General features: G+C 37.2%; 1 protein-coding gene across 1 annotated transcript in view; it reads right to left on the reverse strand.

Moving 5' to 3' along the window:
• Window positions 1–21,126, reverse strand: part of CPEB2 (cytoplasmic polyadenylation element binding protein 2) — a 53,430-nt gene that overhangs the window by 2,380 nt on the left and 29,924 nt on the right. Inside the window, exons 8-13 of the mRNA XM_042053374.1 lie at window positions 18,147–18,317; window positions 16,439–16,528; window positions 8,596–8,714; window positions 8,189–8,303; window positions 6,143–6,324; window positions 1–1,589 (exon numbers count right to left, since the gene is read on the reverse strand). The exon at window positions 1–1,589 is cut by the window's left edge and continues 2,380 nt beyond it. Coding sequence (XP_041909308.1) covers window positions 1,362–1,589; window positions 6,143–6,324; window positions 8,189–8,303; window positions 8,596–8,714; window positions 16,439–16,528; window positions 18,147–18,317 — 905 coding nt within the window. The 3' untranslated portion in view covers window positions 1–1,361. The remainder of the gene's footprint in view (window positions 1,590–6,142; window positions 6,325–8,188; window positions 8,304–8,595; window positions 8,715–16,438; window positions 16,529–18,146; window positions 18,318–21,126) is intronic.

The raw sequence follows: 21,126 nt of genomic DNA on the forward strand, positions 1-21,126 counted from the left end.
TAAGCCAAATTTCACTGTTGTCTTAAAGGTAAAATTTAGTTTGTTATGCAACTAGCCGTCTGTATATTACACCTTCTCCATTTTGACTTTACTTAGGATTTAATTTCTAAAGCATTACGCATTCTCATATATGTCTATTTTTGTATGCATTTGTCATGGGTTTCACATTTGGTGACTGGTTAGCAGTGTGCTGGCCATCTTTGGTTTGTAGAGGAAATCTTAACCATGAACAATCAAGGGGGCTTAAAAGAACTTTTTAAATGCTAGCTTTTTACTCAAACTTGTATCTATACTACATCACGCCACATTAAGTAGAAGCACACATCACAAAATTGCACAGGGATTACAATATTACATCCAGTCTGCATAAAATTGAATTCCACTACTGACCAGGTCACAAAATGGCTGCACTTTCTAGTCTAAAACTAATTTGCATATTGTACACATGTAGGACAGTTTTTTACTTCAGTCACAATAATGCATGCAAGTTTGTTTTTTGTAAGAAATTTTGTAAATTTGCTCATGCTACCTAGTTTCAAGAGAGCCTTTTTTGAACATTTGCAATAACTCACCTCTTGTTAATTAATAGTTCTAGTGCATGCATATGGTGTATACAGGTAAGTAAACATGCAATTTTTTCACATTCTAAAACTATGGCAGTTTAGGCCATATTGTGCTGCCTGCATTTCATCGGTAATGCAGTGTGTCTTAAACGTTTCAATCCCGTATTAATAGGTGGCATTACACATAACACCTATATAGCAGCAAAGCTAATACAGCTTGTGATTAAAAATGTTTAAAAATAGCTAATAAATCAGATTATCTTGAGGTATTATTTCTTGCAAGTCAAAATGGAGAGCAAAAAATCAACCCTAATTTTTAGTTTATGTATACACTGAAAATAGCAACAACAATAAAAATAAGCTTTTTGTAGCAGACATATTCCATCTTCACTATTTTGCTACCTTTGGTAAATTACTGGGGCAGATCTTGAAGTTAAAAACCCATGTTTAGAAATAAGTGCACGCTTCACCCACTAAATATAGCAGCAGACTGTGTGCCCCTACGCAAAAACATTCTCATATCTAGTTTTAACTTTACATATAAAAATAACTTGGAGAAAATACAAAAAAACATTTTATTTTAACATGAAAATATCACAAAAATTAGTAAGCCTGAGATGTAGGGTTTTGGTGAAAAACAAGAGGCTTGTAGTGTTTTGGCTGCTGATAAAGATGCATGTATTGATAGCTGGGGTGAAAAGCAGAAGAATGCACTTATTTCTTCTGCATGTCAGTATCTTCAAACACAGTAAGCCACATGCACCCTTCTCTTCTTATGCAGATGCTGGTTCACCATGTTTAATTCCAGCGGAAGTGGATCTGACGTGGGCGGTCAGCCCCCTCCTTTACCAATGGCTTATGGAATTCACGTCCTGCACGAGAGTGGATATTTGCCCAACAAAACTCACAGTAATACTGCAGGCAAGTGACATTGGCACAAAAGAAAGGAGCAAACTTCCCACCGCACCGCGCACCCTGGCACTCGTCACACATCTGGTCATCCAACACGTATGGCTTTACCTCCACCTGTTGGAGTGAAACAGGAACAATTCAGTTAATAACTGTTTCCACTTGAAGTTGTATGAAGGCATTCCTTTTTCTCTGGTTTAAAAAAGAACCCCCAAAGAAACCCTGAAGTCTGAAATCAATCCTATTAATGCCTTTATATAACTGATCGGTTATTACTTACTATCATTTATCATCTACAGACCCCTACACACTGCAGAACATTTCAAGGCCAATCTTTAGAAGTACATCCACTGTGCATGTAATAAACATCTACATCAGAAACTTCCCCTAATTTATTCTGGAAGAGCATTCTTTGCAAATGATATTATGGACGTATGTGTAGAAGAAAACCAAACCACCCAAAGGTCTCTCAAGTGGATGTGAATATGAAAACTCTATATGGTTTAGCAAAACAATAACTGAACATATGAGACTAACTCTTTAATGTAGAATTTTTTTTTGAAATACAAGTATCTCTGTATGTACTACATTGTGTGCAAATTAAAAGTACTTTTTGCAAGCTGTAATGCAGATCTTTTAGCAGTGCTGTTCACCATAAATTCACTCCCTATTTTTAAAATATGGTCAAATTTGGCCCTACCAATTTCGGTAATCTAGTACTTTCTGTGGCTTAGAGCTGTACAGGAAATATGTATCCAATACAATTCTGAAAGTATTTTTTAAAGGCCATTATGCATGTCTACAGACAGCTACAAACACCTTTCTTACACAGCTTCTCTCTCCCAAACTCATCTGAGTGCCAGAATGGAAAAGTGGCTGGAGTCCAGTGGTAAATATGCATTATGTCTTTGCATAACTGAACTGCTACAGACTGCGATCAGACAGGAAGAAGTACTTCATAATAAAACACAAAATGAGTTGACTCAATCATTAAGGAATGTATTGTTGTATTCCACACTTTCCTCACTGCTGCACGAGATTTTCTTCCTTAGATACCAATAACTGCAGAAGATCACCACATGCAGACATTAACTGTATGTTCTATATTCAGACAGAATATGCCCGAAATACTAAGAACTTTAAAATTATACTCTTTTCAGTGTATCTCCAGAGGAAAAAATTTGCACATACAGCTCCCCACCCAGAAGTTTTACAGCCAAATAGGCTTCATGTTTTTAGCTTCAGAAGTAGAGGCCATCCAAGAAATGTCAGAGCATGCTTCTTCCAGTAATCTATATTCAGTACAAGCTCGACTTCTTATTTCACTACAATGACCTGCCTTATCATCAATTACACTCAAACTTTCCAATATACAGGTACCTGATGAAGTAACTGTGTTAGTGGCTCAGAATTACTGAAAGCATGAAGCAGCATATATTTCAAGCTTCACTGCACTAATGCACAAAGATCAGTGCGAAGATGATTTCAAAGATATTAGAGAAACACTTTGCGGAATGGAAGTATTACATGAGGTGGATGCAGACTGCTAGCATATGAAAGTTAACAATATTTTAAGGAATTGTTTGGAGTTGGAAGCTCAAAGAAATGCTTGGAGATGAGCTTTCATATATGATAAAACAGGATGAGGAGTACTTTGCTGAAGAAAAACATCTGTTAGAAAACTAAATATATCTACACATCAAAAGAAGCGAAGAGAAGCTACAGAGAGAACTTAGTTGAAAAAGAAGTTAGGATCACAGACAACGTTTGTCAAGTGACTGACACTAAGATTTCCAATTAAGGTAGAAAAAGGTATGTGCAAAAAAATGCTGTAAATACTTTGAAATGGAAGTTCCGAAGGATAAACAGGTGAACTGCAAAATTTAGCAATTGAAAAATACTTTTACACAGACAAAACTGGTTATGAAAAGAATGTGAAAGGACAGCAGACCTACAGAAACTGAATATAACTGGTACGGAAAGGCAATGCTGAGGTAAAGAGCAGAACAGGCTCTGCCTCTAGGACTTCTGTGAAATACATACTTTATTACCTTCCTGGCCAACATACACAAACACCTCAGGTGAAGGCAGTATCCAAAGTAGGAATATCTTCCTCATTTACAAAACCAGCGGTTTACAGATTTATACAAACTGCTTGCTCATCTATAAATCTGCAATAATAATGATTTCAGAATATTTTTAGAGCCTGAAAAGGCATTAGTGTAAAAACTCCATGGAGGTAAAAAACTATTTCTGAAAATAGCCTTTTTCATACTTTCAGCTAAGATTCAAGATATTCCCTAAAATAATGCTCTTCTCTATGCCTCCTCACTAATGCAAATAACTGGGTGGTAATAAATATATGTAATTATAGAAATAAGGATTGACCTTATGGTTTAATTAAAGAAGATGATTTAAAAAATATAGATTAACCCCCCTCTCAGATAAACAAAGAAGTTAATAAACTCTCCCCACCATGGGACTTAGAGACAAGTTTATTAAAATAGTTATGATTTGGCACTGCTGTATTTAGCCAGTGAAACACCCCAGGAGTAGCACAAATTTTTTAAAATGAGAAAAATTGAGGATGCTAATAAAAATTTGGAAATTCCAAATTTAAAAGTACACTTGAGTAAAAAAATTAATTTTTCAAGTGTTAAAAAAGCAACACTAAAGAAAGAACATAAATTGTATCAAAAAAAGAAACTTTAAGAATTCAGATATTTAAAGAGAAAGCCTAGATCATCCTTCCTTTCGCCCTCAACCTCTCCAACACATGAACAGCTACCTCCAGATATTAACTATGCTTGGTGGGGGTTTTTTTGGATTGTTTTGGTACTTGTTTGGGTTTTTTTTTTTTTTTGGTAATTTGGTGATTGAAGAAACCATTGAGTACTGTGTTTATAAATTAAGTCTCAGTGGATGTAAGTCAAATACTGTGCTTCTCAGATACAGTATCTGTGGTAGATTTTTATCCTGGTTTTTCTTTCCCCCCATCCAAGCTCCAAGAGACCTGCAGTCCATCTTGCCTTAAGAACTGCAGTGTTACATCACCCATTCACAACCTACATCCTTTTCTCTGCAAACAGCAAGCACTGCCATTTCAGATGCCTGCTCGGCATCCCAAGAGCCCTTAAGATCTCTGGTGACCTATCATAAAAACCCACAAAACAGCAGAACAAGGTATGTGGAAGTGCAGCCTTCAATGGCAGGATCGTGCCTTCCTTCTCTTACAAGATGGAACTGCCAGTCTGCCATGTACCTCTCTACTGCAAAGGACACACTCCCACGGGAGGAGGAAGACAAAGATAAAAGTTCTCCATGGTCTACAAGGTACAAATCCATGTCTCCCACTTTTAAGGGAGATGTAATTTGGATGGGACCCATGTCTCAATTTTCAAGTCAGGTGACTTCACAGACAAATGCCCTTTACACAGTTCCTGAAACACACTAAATAATACTCAATTCTGAAACTAAATGACCCATTTAGCATTCCTCGAGAAGAAATTCTGGATTCTGGTGCCTCCTTGATTTTGTCCAAATACTCAAATGCAAGATGATTAACAGTTTTATTTCTCCTCACCCAATCACAGTGTCAAGGCCATACTTTCTGTTATGCAACTATTCAAAAAGCAGAGTTATAAGATAATGATAGCTGCAAGTCACAAGGAGAGCAATCCCATGACCAAAACATAGCCATCACATCTTAATTTGAAGCCTAGATGACTACCCACATCCACACCCACTCATCCTCTGGGAAGGACCATATTTGGGGATTTCAGCTCATAAGGCAAGCAGTATTTGAGACACATCCGTGAAGCTGCATTACTTCTGATTTGTAAAGGAGAGAAGCACATGCTGCCTCCCTAGAGCAGACTTCTGTTAACTGTACTACTTTTTTCCATGTCTTTGATGTGTAGAGGAGACTGGACCTTGAACTACTTTACTTACTCAACCCTTCTTCCCATAAGACTTTAGTTTTGTTTTTATTAAGAACACCTATTAATGCCAGACTATCTCTGCAGCTCTTGACATCAAAACTAGGGACCCTTAAAACTGACATAATTTAGATGCCAGTTTTCTTTTCTAATTAGGAGTTATGAAGTTCACTAGTCTTCTTAATATAAGTTAGTTTTACTGTTGCTAGGAATAAGCATCTGTAGCAAACAGAAATATGTATTGGTAAGTACTAAGAAGACTTTCAAACAGAAAAAATAAAAAATTTTGTATTTTAGGTGTTGACCCTGACCAACTTTCTGACCACTGACAATTATGGCTGAAATTAAGGGCAGCTGTAAGTATCAAGCTAATATGAAGCCAATGAATGCTAGAGTTTCTTATGAATGACAGAGGAATTCTCACAGTATTTGGTTTCATTAGAAGATGGGAAAGAGATTTTCAAGCCCCTTGCCCATACACAATGAAACCAGGAACTCCAGATTTGGAAAAACATATGGTCCAACATACGTCAAAGGAACGAACTGCTGCTCTGTGGAAACATGTTGTTTGTTTGGGGTCATTCACAGTATTTCCTGAAAGTAGTGGAATTACATGAATACTAAAAAAAATGTAGAAGCTGTCTTGAAAGCCAATCACATGCAATGCTATCACACTCTGAGAAGTTTCTTTATAGGGCATAACTCTCTTTTTCTAATTTCCGTGTAACTTACTCGTTTATCAATATCGCCATGCTGAAGTTGAACAAACCGAGCACTGATGGCAGCAATGTAACTCTGCTGATTGGAAAAAGCAACACGTCCAGCACCTTTTGGGTATTTCAGCTCAGGGTCAGTGTCAATTCCTGCGTAACAAACTCCACCATAGAGACGGTCCATGATCATAGCCAATTCCACTATTAAGAAACAAAAGAGTGTTTATTTAAACTGTTCTTACAGTGCAAACTTAGTATGGTCATGTCTAAAAATACTAGAAAAGGTAATTTTAATTATTAATTTTGCAACAGCCAATGGAACAGCCAATGGAACAGTAATAACAAAATTCAAAAAAAATATTGAAGAAACAAGTAAGCTATTAATTACTCAGCAGACAGATCTCTCACACTGTGAGTACAACACCCAAGGAACAACGGAACTGGAAGTTCTTCATAGGCTGTAACTGGAATTCAGGGCAGTTTTCTTCAGGGGATTACAGCAAAAGTTTTTGGGCAGGCATTGGAATGTAAGCTATATAAAATAGATCCACATGCCACAAATTCCTTGGTACAAGTGTTCTCTGGCTGTCCTAATGCTCTACACCCTACTTGAATTTAAAGGTGTAGTTAGCATCTTTTCATCAGCCACACAGAGCCTGATTAACTCTACAGTGCTATACTTACCATACTGAAGTCCAGAGAAACAAAAATTCGTTTTACAGATCAAATACCTTGGCAATCCTCTGATTGCCAGATTATACTGAATTCAGTTGCAATTCACTGGAGTGGAAAACACTGTTTTTTTCAGAATTAATATCCTCTGTATTAGGATATAGAGATGTCAGCAGTCCTTGATGTTCAATAGCTGTTTGAAGAGACTCCTTAAGTTTTACTGCTTTTGTGAAGTCATTATTCTTATTTCACAATGCCATAAAAGTTTCATTTTCACATATACAGGGCATTTGCAAGCTGAGCATAAGAATGTATCCATTAAATTATCACAGACATTCAGCACAGTAATATGGAGCACTGGACTGAATTTAAAGAAAAATTAATCTGCAGTTGGAACATACTGTGTTTATGCTCATTTACAGAGCTTGTATTACAGTCAAAAGGAGAGTCTTAGAAGTAAAATAACAAAAAAGCCTGCGCACTGCAGGTCCAAGATAGAAAAATTTAAGATCCTTTGTATCCCGAATTTGTACTATTGGTTCTTGGTTTTCTTACATCTTTCATCTAAAAGCTCATCTTTCTCTAAGAATAAAATGCATTACAAACTATGAAAGACTAATGAAGTCCTGAAGTCACTCTAATAAAAAAGCAGATTTGAACCACTGTATGGTATGCTTCTACTTCCAACTTTCACTGCAACCTACTTACTAGAAAGCCACCTAAAACATTGTAAAAGGCTACTGCAGCCAATCTGGAAATGCAGCTGGTCCAGGTTGTAGATCAACCATTCCGCATCTATAGAAACATTTATATTTTCCTTCATGCCTCTGGCAAGAATCTAGAAAGAGTCCTGCAATCTCCTAAAATGTTGTGCCATAAAGACTGTGCTAGCTCTCTGAATTTCTTCCTTTTTCTTGTATGCCTTCTTGTTCAAGTACTCCATCACCTGTGTTTGTGCGTGTAACCTGACAGCTGCAGAAGAGTAGCTAATGCACAGTGACAAGAAGGTACAAATACCACTCCATAGTCACACAGCAGGGCAGAGATGTTTCCATAGCATTATTTTAAAACAAACTCTTTGTTTAATGCCTTTTGTGACATAGCATACACTATGGTTTTGCTAATATGATCAAAATATTTTCCACAGCTGTAGAGAGGTAACAGTTTCCAGTAAATCTCAACAATGAACTGTGATTTACAGCCAAAGCCATATAGTAGAGAAATTTAAGAACACATAATATTGTACTGCGGTTAAAACTACCAAGACTATTCAATTTTTGTATGCATATATCTGTATCTATATCTATCCATACATAACTACAAAAAATTATGCATGGTACAAATTATTTATAGTAATTTCTTACTTTTAAGAATTGCCACAGATTGTACTCACCAGCTCTTAATGGTCTAGGAACTCCTCCAACAAAAATTGTTTTCCGAGGATCAAGTGGCTGTGAACCATCCATCACGAAGTCACTATCACTGAGATTCCAGGGACGGATCTGAACCTATTAAATTGGGAAAGAAAACAGTATCCTACTTTAAGTTTCACTACAGTGTGGAAATACGTTCATCAGCCTATATAAATTTTCAGTCATAACCTCATTACCTTAGCATGTCTAGGTGCTTTGTTTTAATCCTATTAATTCAAAATACAACAATTTTAAAATAATCCAAGTGTTCCAGATGTTGAGTTCTGCCAACAGTAGTTTACTTTTGATTTTTTCCATCTTCGTAATTTCCAATGTTGCTTTAGACAGATGGCAGCTATAGCCTGCAGGCCATCGACTGTGTACTTACTGGCTTGTCCTTGATAGTGGGGCTGGAAACACAGAGATAGAGCTTTCCATCTTCTTCAATGCAGGCATCAATCAGGGCCTGAACAGAACTCTCTTCTTGGAACAGGAGGAATGCGTAACCTGGAAAAAGACCCAAACCAACTGATATATTTTCTCTCATCTTTTTTCTGCAAAATCATCTTTTCCAGTCACTTTTCCATACAAAAGTAAAAGAAAGTCAAACCAATTCTTACATATTAGTCATCTTCTTTAACTACGTACTACATTGCCATAATTAACAGAACTTCAATCTATAAAATAATTGTCAGAAGAGACTAATAACCAAATAAAAGCAAACATACCTACTCTATCATGCACTGGAAGCCTAGTCTGAACATCATTCATTGGCTGCAACGGACATTATACAATGAAAATCCAACTTGGCACAAAGCACTAATCTCTATTCTAGAGATTAGATCAAAGTATTTTATTATGTAAGTGACCCAGCAAACCTTTCAAACACTACAAAAACAGGAATTAAAATGCTTATTTAATGCCACATAAAAACAAAGGTTCAGACAAGCAAAGAACTTGACATATTAATTTCACAGTTGCAGTATGAGATACACTAAATTTGTTACTTTACAAATAACCCAATACCACAATTAGGGTAGCATACTGAAACAAACTTTACGGACCATATTTCTTTCCACATTTCTTTATGAGATTACTACCAAGTTTAGCGTTCTCACACAAAGTTATGTTTTATGACTTTGATGGAGAAGTAAATGCTGAAGCAGCTGCTCTAGAGCAGGCTTGGGAAAAGGCAACATGGGCGCATTACCAAGTCTTTTGGAAATGTTCTGTATTTCTGAGAGAAGCTATGCAACCACCAGTCATTTCTTACTGCAAACAGACACTGTAGGTCACCAATGTAAAGGTGATAGTGTCTATCTTGAAGACTATTAAAGAATCAGTGCATTAACAACATAAGATTTGAGAAACAAATGCACAACTGATTTTAGACGTGTGGGAACAAAAACAGGATTTAAAGAAAAAGCTCTAAGGTCTATACTAGTCTTTCTAATAAGTTGTACCTTATTTCTTATCCCTCATACCACAGTCCCATCACAGCTACATAAAAGGGATACATGACAGGATTTTATGTATTCTATAGTTTTATGTAAATCTTATTTAGTTTCGTAACAAATATCTCATAGGGAATCTTTGGGCTTGAGCTGAAGCATTTCCTTGTAAAGCCCATACTTCACTGCTGAAAAGTATTTTTTTTAATGATGACCTGTTTAACTTAAGAAAATCCATCACAATTTAAATTCAGAATCTGTTTTAATGGGGATATCTTTCACTATATTTCACAGAATTTAAAATGCATGTATTACCCATGCAAAAAAAACCCCTCAGTGAACGAGGCATGTGCCGACTGGCATGGGTGAGATAAGCTCCATGTAACTGTCCTTACTTGGTCAGAAGCCATGCACACACATTCCAGTTTGAATGGAGAGCTCAGTACAAGAACGATGGGAGTACAAGAACTTGATTAATCAAAGGCAGGGTTAATTGCACAAGATACTGTCTAAGGAATGAGACATACAAAGATTCTCCAGATACTGATTTTTCATCAGTTCTTATCCTAATGCAAATCAAAGGTACTGCCATGTAGGTCCAGATACATAAGGATGATAAGTGCCTCCATATAATCTACCACCTCTGTGTCTGCAGCTATTAATATGCTTAACTGCAGTACCTTACAAAAAGATAAAAAGTTCAAATACAAGACCTTGATGATGAGTGATAAGGATTACTACATATTTCACAGAATATTTTGAGTTGGATGGGACACACAAAGATCACTGAGTCCATCTCCTAAATGAACGGACCATAGAGGGATTGAATCCACAACTTGGATTGTTATTAGCACCATGCTCAATCCAACTGAGCTAATCTCAGGGTCACTTCCTACAACCACTCCTGATGTGGAAAGGAAAGCAGTAGAAAAACCATAGTTAATACTGCCTTCTCAACCTCATCTGAAAAACATGTCTTGGTTTATCCCACTTAATTAAAAGCCTCAGAAAGCCTTGTGTCATGAGCTCAGCTGTACTACTCCCCCTCTGAAGACATAAAGTTAGGGTATAGTCTGTACCATCAAACTGGTCTGTCTGTAGTTTTGCTCCACAGCTCTAGACCTTCAATGATTTAGAATGCAATTTATCTTGCTCCCTAAGTCTAGCCCGGAAGAAAATAAAGAGTTTTTTTTTTTTTTTAAGAAAACCAGGCTGAGAAGATAATTTTCTCAGGTCCCCACATACAGGCTGGATCAATGGGCCAAGGCCAACAAATGAGGTTCAACAAGGCCACGTGAGGGTCCTGCACTTGGGACACAACAACCCCAAGCAGCACTACAGGCTGGGAACGGAGTGGCTGGAAAGCTGCCTGGTGGAAAAGGACCTGGGGGGTGTTAGTTTGACAGTCAGCTAAACATGAGCCAGTGTGTGGTCAGGTGGCCAAGAAGGCCAGTGGCACCTGGCCTGTATCAGAAATAGTGTGGCCAGCAGGACCAGGCCAGTGACCGTCCCTCTGTACTTGACACTATTGAGGCCACACCTCAAATGTGTTCTGGGCCCACTGCAAGAAGGACACTGAGGTGCTGGAGCGTGTCCAGAGAAAGGCAACAGAGTTGGGGAAGGGTCTGGAGCACAAGTTCTATAAGGAGACGCTGGAGGTGCTTAACCTGGAGAAAAGGAGGCTCAGGGAAGACCTTATTGCTCTCTACAACTGTCTGAAAGGAGACTGTAGTGAGGCAGGGGGGTCATCATCTTTTCTCCCAGATAACAAATGATAGCACAAGAGGAAACCCCCTCCAGTTGTGCCAGGGGAAGTTTAGACTGTGTATTATGAACATTTTCTTCACTGGAAGAACGGACAAGCACTGGAACAGGCTGTCCAGGGAAGTGATGGAATCACTATCGCTGGAAGTGTCCAAAATACGTGTAGATGTAGTGTTTAGGAACATGGTTTAGTGGTGGACCTGGCACAGTTACATTAATAGGTGGACTCGATGATCTTAGAGGTCTTTTCCAACGTTACTGATTCTATAGCCATGTACAAAAAAACAGAATCCCTCCCAAAGAACCTAGACTTGCGTAGTCTGCACAAAAACTACTTTCCATCACTTGTCCTGGACCAGGGTACATTTCTCGGCACAGATCAACTACACATTAGCCACAGACTTCTCCAAAGAATACCAGTTATGCAGGCAATCAGCCTATATACATTAGCTAGAAAATGCTTTCAAAGGGAAATTAAGAGTCTTATCTTTAGCATTTCATTCAGACATCATAAATAGAGCTATTCTTGTTATTACACCTACCACATGCCAACAACTGTATGGCACAAATGTTATTCTTACTCATTTTTGCTTTCTCAATATATGCTTTTATTGGATTTTTTTCTCACCTCAACATCCATAACTCACTAACTACTGTAGATGTAGATGCAAAGCCAGTGCAGTGGTGGAAGCCACATGCATAAATATGATAAAGAAGTGCCTTACTAGTCATTTTGTGAACTGCAATTAGCACGTGTGGTAGAAAGTACACGTCACAGTGAAACGTGGGGGAGGTAGCGCGAAGAGTATGAGGTGTTCTACTGTACTGTGAGACAGCTTAACTCCCTAGTTTGGCTTTTTTGGGTAGCATATTAGTCTCGTAACTTGAACAGCTTCACAGCCAATAGTGATACAAGCCTGTTTACAATGAAAAAGCAAAGCCTTTCTAATAGTTTTCTTTGAATAAAGCTGCTTCATGGCTTTGGATCATGTATACCAACAGCAGCAGGTCATGTTCATACCAAGAAACAAAGGTTCTATGTTTTGTACGTATTTCACAAGGTGAAAAGTAATAGATGGAAGAGTTTTATAAAAATCACTTGTTCATGTGCACCTCTACCAGAATTTATATCTTCTGTGGGAGTCACGATTTGGTGTTTATCACTTAACTAAATTCGTCCGCATAACACCAAAACTATTAGCAATAGTCCCACTTTTGAAGGCAATCAGTGTAGGTGACTTTGGTAATATTCATACTCAGAAAATAACATCAAATAATAGACAAGTCTTTCTGGAGGTAACTGGCTTTAGAGCTACAGTTCCTGATTTCTAAAGACACTGTACTGAGTCATGAGCTGCCATTTATCTTAACAAAACAAGACCAAGAAATTATGTATTTTTTTAATGTATTTGGTGAGCACTGGAAACAGAAAGCCCATCAGGTAAGTCTGAAAGGCCTAGCTGTTTGAAGAATCCTACCAAATTAATTTTTTTGTATTCATTATATAAAGAACAATCCAAAAGCAAAATCCAAAGCAAAGCATTCTACACTAGATTCATGCAAACATGATTTTCTGAGCAAGGGAAAAAAAAAAAATCTTTATTTCACAATAATATTGAAGTTTACCACAAGGAGAAAGGATGCTTCTTGTTATGCATATTCTGTGTAGGAATCAGAGAGCAGCTTTAGGTTCTATCAGCCTCCAGCTAAATCCTGTCACTAACGGCTTAGAGGAGGAGTCAAGAAAATCAGTGCAAGCCAGCACGGCACTGCCCATGTAGTGACATACCAGTAACTGCAGTGGTATTTTGTGCTGGGGTTGGTTCCTCTACTGTCCTGACAGACTCTCCACAGAGGACACTTAGTGGCCTCAGTATAGTGCAATTCTTGTCCAGAGAATGCTGCACCTTAACTTAAATCAGAAAGAATCAGTCCAAGCTGCAGGTTAATACAACCAACAGATCTATATAACTCATCTTTCAGTTTTACATTTAGCCATCTTTGATGGAGAATTAACTCCAAAACACACGTAAAGTAAAAAAAATGTGGTGCTGCACTATATTTGTGAAACCATGTATCTAACTTTTCGATATCCTCAGTATGGATAAATGAATCAAGCTCAATGTGCTTATGTTACAGTGACCTGAATTGCTCTCTATACTCTACTGGTTGTACTGGCCAGATTCACATCGATTAAAGGAAGCTTAGACACTAATCACACATGAAGACACCTCCAGTCACTTGCCTGAACCCAGAGTTTGATCCTAGTCAGTGTGATCAAATTAGCTGGTAACAAGTTCAACAGAACTTGTATGGACCTGGGGGTTTGCTTCTGAAACCAGAAGCAGAACATTTCCAACCTAAGTTTTTCAGCTAGTCAGTTCTGAGTTAGCAACTGGGAACCTTGAAGAAAGAAGCTACTGCACAACTGTTCTGATACAAGGCAGCAGAAACAACCAGTTAGAAAAGGTTGTGGACACTGTCCTGTTTAAATCAGATTATCCTCTGAGACAGACTATAAATAGCCCAGAGGACACAAACAACTGGATGTATTTTGAAAGGCATTTTTTGTATTTCCATATCCTCATGGCACCATTTCTTTGAGAGCTTCATTATCACAAGGAGGAGTCCTCAACCTGACAAGTTACTTTGGACACATGTATTGTTTCATAAATAAGTGTATTTGTCAACTACGTAATAACATGAGTTATGATAAACAGTGGCAAGAAAGAAAGGAAGGAATTCTACATTACAGTTGGCAGATCACTGTTACAGACTTTGTACTTTGAACTCAACAGAGTTTTTTTTTCAGAACAGAGCTTCCTTGTAAGATCAGTGTGAAGTTGTAAAAATTCCTGTTATGTTTGGGTCTAATTTTGTGGTGAACCAACACAAAATGTAATTAGTTAAGAACAAGCAGTTTGTGTTTCTCAGGAGGCAGCCAGCCTTGATGGATCAAGACACTTTCTGAATTTCTTTCAGCAAGGAAACACTTATTACGAACTTGGCCTTCCCTCAGGACCTTCTGTAAGCAGAGAGCTTGGAAGGAAGCACAGCCTGAAAAACTGAACAACAGTAAGAACAAAAACCCCAGGCTGCATCTCTTCACCACAGAGAAGACTTACATGAATCAGTCCAGAATGACATAATTCTGAGATGTCTTTGGAAACCAATACTACAGCAAATCTCTAATGAGACTGAACAAAGAAAAACATAGGCACTGAATTGATTTCATGCAGAGTGACAATTTAGAAAATGGGGATTGAAAATAATAACATTAATTCCCTGAGCTAATATAGTATATATTTCTCAACTGGTTGCTACTGATTGATCTCAAAGCTTTATTTTGCCTATCCTTAGCCGCTTCAGACACCTTATTAATATATGTATACATGGTTCTTGTCTGTCCACGCAAGTAATACTAATGAAAGACAATTTTTAATGAAATTCCTCTACAAAATAATCATGGGTCATATGTATTGCATTGAACAAAAGAGACACATACACACTACCAACCAGTCAGCAGTTGTATCTTTCCAGAGTATTTACAAAGAGAAATCTACACTCCATTTTAAATGTGTTAGGCTATTTACAAAAAATACTGAATAATGCAGCAAACTGAAAATTAGGCTGAAGTGTTAAGACTGAAGAACAGTAAATGCTATTATTTTTCAAGTAAGGATCAGTTAATCATGAGAAATCAACTTATCACTTAGGTTGCAAATGTTTCCTGAATTGATTAGATCAACACACTTAAGTTCTTCTATTTGATTCTCTGCTTTTAAGAAGCTCTGCTTACAATATAGTTGGGGTTTTTTTTTCTCTTACTGTGGTAATTATAAATAACCCAACTATATCAAAAAGCTTCATCAAATATGGAAATCTGGAAATACATCCTCAAGATGTTCATATGCTGAGACAGGACTATCACCTTGGAAACAAATGCCAGAATCCACTCCTTTCAGGTAAGAATATATTACATCTTCTGTCTTCTATATATTCATCACAGACTCTGTGAGATGCATCTTCTTCAAAGAGTTCCTTGAGAATTTCTCTTGGTAATTTATGAAGAGAGATGCAGTCTTTAAGATAATCAAATTTAACTTGACACTAGCTTTGTGTGCTGGGCTGACAATCAAAAAAGCCAAAGTCTCTTTGTTTGTCTTAGAATTTCCATGTAGCATTCATAAATGCTATTCAAATGCTTTCAATTCCATTTCCCACTCTTTAGAGGGGCCATCGGGGATAATAATCCTGTCTTTTCCCCAGCATAGATGCACAGATAAATAAAGAATCAGTTTACAGAAGAACTATACTACATTTGTCATTCCTACATTCCACAGAAAGAATGAATTGCTGCCTTCTCTACAAAATCAATAATCTCTGCATTGCTTTCAAGTCTGGATCACACTTCTGCATTTATTTTATATGTAAAAATACATGACTGTACACGTACAGATATCTTACATAATTTAACTACTTAACCTACAGAATAGTTTTTCCAATGCTTTGTAAGTAATAGTAAAAAAATCTAGTCTAACAGCAACACTAGAAATAGTTTTAAAAAAAATCAATATTTAATCATTTATCAAAAAAGATTAGTGCTTCAGTAGGAAGTTCACATCCTAAAAGTGAAAGATGCAAAATATGTGATTATCTTGACTGGATAACCAAATGCATCCTTCAGCTTCCCGTCTTTAACTTCCTAGGAAAAGATTTATCTAAGATTTAGTCTTAAAAAATTTGACCGAATTTCAGTTTTGGAAACTAGACAGAAATGCAAATACAGAACTGATGATCAATGACACATACAACTACACAGTGCTGACCTGATCAGGCACAGGTGCAAAACAACAGGTTTTAGACTCAGTATGTAAAGGAACTATATCTGAACCTGCACTGAAATGGATTTAACTGTTCACAGGGACTGTAAATTATACCCTTTGGAAAAAGATGAGACAGTTTCCCAGAGCAAGATTTGCACTCAGTGACAGATCAAAACCTTCCAACTCTTACCTTTTGGTGGAAAATAGGACTTGCTCTCTGCTTTGTGAGGCCAGTCTACTACCAAGGGCCCAAATCGTCTGAAGCTGGCAGTAATTTCATCTAAAAACAAGTACAATAGTTGCAATTAAAGTAAATAACATAACTCAATGAAAAAGTACTATCAAGCAAAGACCTTTGTTTCTAGCAAAGGTTGACATTTCATTGGAAAAAGAACAAAATTTAGAGTTTCATAAACAAAAAACTTAAAATAGATGTTATCTTCCAAGGTGTTAATATTTATACAATGTATTTGTGGTGATTTTAATCTTACATTTGTTTTTTATTACTTAAAAACAGCAGCATTTCAGAAGCATATGGGCAACTAAAGCCATTCATGAAAACTTGCATGGTACCTCCCTAAATTCAAATCAGAATCTGGTTTGGATGAAATCAAATCAATTTACTGTTTAGTGATGTACAGTTCAGAGCTTTGTAAGTAGATATTTATACACCAAGTAACACCACAATAAATATGCTAACAGTTCCCTACAGATAGGAAATATATACAGGATATCTGTCCTATAGCAGGTACTATGCATGTATCAGAGACAGAAATTTAAAATTGTCTATTTAGAGGTGCTTCTAACAACCATGAGTAGTCTTGTTGCAAGATCTACTATTCCCACTGCACAACTTTATGATGTCTTTCTATCCCAGCCACACCTACACGTCACTGACTGGAAAAGCCGTGGCCATGAGAAAAAAATACTCTAAACTATATAAAAGCAGCAACACAAATATAAATATGCTCAATTTCTTTCAGTCATATCCTCCGGTCTTCATATGAAAACGGAGGAAAGAAATAAAATGTTATTTCCATGTGTTTTTGTTTAGCATTTGTATTACAGACAACTGTGCTGAAGTGTATTAAAATAAATCCCTTAGTACATTGTAGGAGAGCATCTCAATGAAAATGGAACCAAAATCCAGTCTTCCCATGTCTGAAAGTTAATTAAACACAGTCAGCTTATTTGGTTTGCACGTTATTCTAGGATTACAATGAACCTCCTAAAGGGACTTCTGTTTACGTTAGAAAGTTAACATGCAATTTACATTTATCTGCACAGGAGAAACCTCTCATTAAACAGCACAATTACTTCAAATCACCACTGGTGTACAAAGCAATTTCAATTGCATCACTTAACAATCTGAGTTTCTGCAGCGCAGTCTCTGTTCGATGCATCAAGAGTGCTCTGCCACTTGACCTTGCTCTGCCTAAGTTTCTCTATTTCTCATCAGGAATAACAGTAACGTTTCTATGCCACTGCTGAGATCTTCAGGTAATAGCAAAATAGAATATGAAATTCATTTACGAGTGGAAGTTTTCTATTAATACAAAATAAAGCAGGCACAGATAGAGGGGGGCTGAGATCATTTGAAAGGAAAGATGTATTTGAAAGGAATATGCAAGATAAGCAGGAGCACACACTCCAGGCATTACATGCAGCTCCGCGATCTGCAAGTGCAGAATCAGAAACAACTGCACCATCCCAAAACCAGGAAGAGAGATATTAAGCTCAACACACCCATCAACTTATATAAAGAACATATAGTTATAGCCTTTTGCACCACATTATTTTGCTGAGTGCCTTATTTTTACTACTTCAGTCAGGTTTTTCATGACCTCTCTTTGTCTCTCCCTCCAAACTTAAGTCTGCTTAGTTTTCAGGCAGCTCACCTTCATCAATATCTGGTGGAAGACCTCCAACAAACACTTTCCGAGAAAAACGCTCAATTCGTTCTCCGTTCTGATGAGCTGAATAGCAGGTAGGGGAATTCAGGACTCCAACTTGATCACTATGACCATCGTCCAGCAAGCCATCATCTATTGGGAAGAGGGAAGAACGGCCTTAAAAAGAAAAGATAGTAATGTACATTAAAATAATTTTGTGGCAGTACGTGGTTGTGTAATTTTAGGGAATGGGGGAATAGCAGTCTGGAGAGTCAAAATGAAAATATGAAGACATTAGAAAAGCTGTCATTAGTTTAAAGAAAATTAAGAGAATGAAAAAATTAAACTTCAAAATGGAATTTCAAGATTGCCTTTGGTTTAGCTACAAAATAAACTGATAACTTCTTCCACCTGAATGACTGACTACTGCATGTCTAAAACCCTTAAATTTTAATTGAATACGGAAACAGAAACATTATGGTCACAATAACAAGTTTCAAACAGGTATATCTTCTAAAGGTATCTGATGCTGATATTAAGAATAGATTCAATTTCTAAGAAAGTAAGAGAATTTTAGTAAATGTGCAAAACGTAACACTTGAAAAATGAGTCACAGTGCTGACTTATCCTTCTCACTCTCAATTCACCACAGTTTTGGAGGCAAGCCTTGTGGTGGTTCCTAACATGTAGCAGTGAGTTTACTGTTACCCTGCAAAGCAAGCGTAAAATCTGGAAGTTCACAGGATGGCTTTGCAAATGCAATCTGACCCAAACAGACACTTAGAGGGCAGAGGGAAGTGAAAATATGGTAATTCTTCCCTATTTCATATTTCCATTTATTTCTTCCCTATTTCACATTTACAAATTTTATAGAACTCCAAACAAAAAAAAATTCAGAAGACCAGGATATTCATCTTGACATATTTAATCTTTTATTGCTTTAGGTCAGCAACATTAAGATTAATGGCAGTTTCAAAATCAGAAGTCAGTCTTTTAACTGCAAAAAGCCCCAAAAGAAGGAATTTGTGAAGCAAAACAGATAGTCCACATCACCACTTCTTCTGAAATGCCATTTTTTCCTGTTTGCCACTCACTTAAAAAAAAATTATTAATTCATTCAACTGTTTTCCCAAAAGAAGCAAGAAGCCAAACCAAAAAACAACTCATCACACTTTTGGGAAACAAGCTAGTTTTTAATCTTAAATGGCCAACTTCTTCCAGATTCACCCACTGAAAACCCATAGGCAGGAGCAGTAGGTCCCTGACAGCTGAGTCTGCAGTACTTTGGCTGTAAGCAGTACTGCAGTCTTTAATTCTCCCCACTCAGGGTGACATTACCAGAAAAGCCTGGTTAGAAACACCAGCAGATCCAGTGCTGACCAGCTGGGGCTGAGAGCAGTAGGAAAGCCCTTCATTTCCAGAAGACCATCTGAGAAATCAGGTAGTTAAAAGACAAGGCTGGAGAACATACAGCAAATGTTATGACAAATAACCTATGTTATGGGAATGCCTAGTGACCCTTCTATTGTATCTCAATGAAAAACTGAATGAAAACATAGGATGATATAAAACAACCAAATATCATAAAATATCACAAGGAGCACAGAATTAAAAGCAGGACTTCAGGAATGTACCAAGTAACAAAGACTGTTAACTACATCATTTTTATGGTGGCATATCTGTGTCTTCAGCAGGCATCTGATGGAGAGGAGCACAGCAAACGCAGAAAGCTGTAGTAGGCTCCTCCTTTCCATTAGAATTGGTGATAGGCATGTTTGAGAATGACTAGTGGGGAGCATATCGTAAGGACACAACAGGTCTGTAACACATCAGCAGAGTGCCTTAGAAAGTGGAAGCATGTAGCTGGTGCTCAGTGGGGCAGAAAAGTGAGCAAGCAAGGGAGACACAAAGCTAACATAGCTGGATGAAGCAGGCAAGCAGATTCTTCTTGCGTATCACCTATTTAGGCATAAGAGGAGCAATCTCAGAAGACTGTAGCAGCTGCATAATGTGGATATGAATTTGAGTTATGAAGACAAGTAAGAATGATCAAACTTTAAAGATGTATATGAACAAGTAGTAAGATTTGGCTGCACAACCAAAAAAGGGGGATGCAATGAATTTCTGAATTACTAATGTGAATGATGGAGAAGATGGAGCTGTTACCATAATGACAGTGACAGAAGTGCGTGCAATAATGGAAGAAGTAAGACTCATATTGCAGGAACCTGCAGGAAACTGCAAAGTGGAAATTTTAAGACATTCTACTAATACAGGAGAGTTAGTCTCAGCATCTTAAACCTAAAATTACTTTAATTTATCTTGGTTTATAAGTAGTGCTTCTTAGACAATAAAACTTACAATATAAACAAGTATGTAACAGGGAAAATAGTCACAGAATAATCCTCAGAGTAATCTATTTTTACCCACAGACCCATGTCAAAATCTAAGAACAATGAGAATTGTTCTTTACAAATAAAACCAGGAGAACATGTTCTGAAGTTATACCAGAGAGCTCAGTTTTACTTTAATGTGGGTAAAGGTTTGCCGAAAGCACTATATTCCTCTTAGAGCTAAGGTGGCATGAAGGACAATGGATAAACACTTTCAGAGTAATATGGTCTATATGACTCCTAATACTTTATTCCCCATCCTCTTCACTTTTAAATGTCTCTCAGATAAAGAAAGCAAAATGGTGATTTGTTTTTCCATTTCAATAGGCTTTCACATTTCTCCTGATGATATGAAGAAAAAGGATAAGCCCTTCTAAAAACTTGTTTCTTTTTGTTTTATGAAAGTAACAAAACAAGCAGAATCTGACAGGAATCGTCAAAACAAGTGTACTGTTATATCCACTGACCATGATCTACATCATCATCCTTCTCTACATTATGGCTACCAAGCAATCAGTTATGAACCAATGCAGAAACCAAGACAGACACATGAACTGATGTATCTGTGGTGAATACCAGAAGCTACCAAAGAT

Source organism: Corvus kubaryi, unplaced genomic scaffold (genome assembly GCF_017639235.1).
Source record: "Corvus kubaryi isolate FWS band 111438036 unplaced genomic scaffold, C.kubaryi_AGA036_p1.0 split1-131, whole genome shotgun sequence".
In the NCBI taxonomy this organism is placed as follows: domain Eukaryota; kingdom Metazoa; phylum Chordata; class Aves; order Passeriformes; family Corvidae; genus Corvus; species Corvus kubaryi.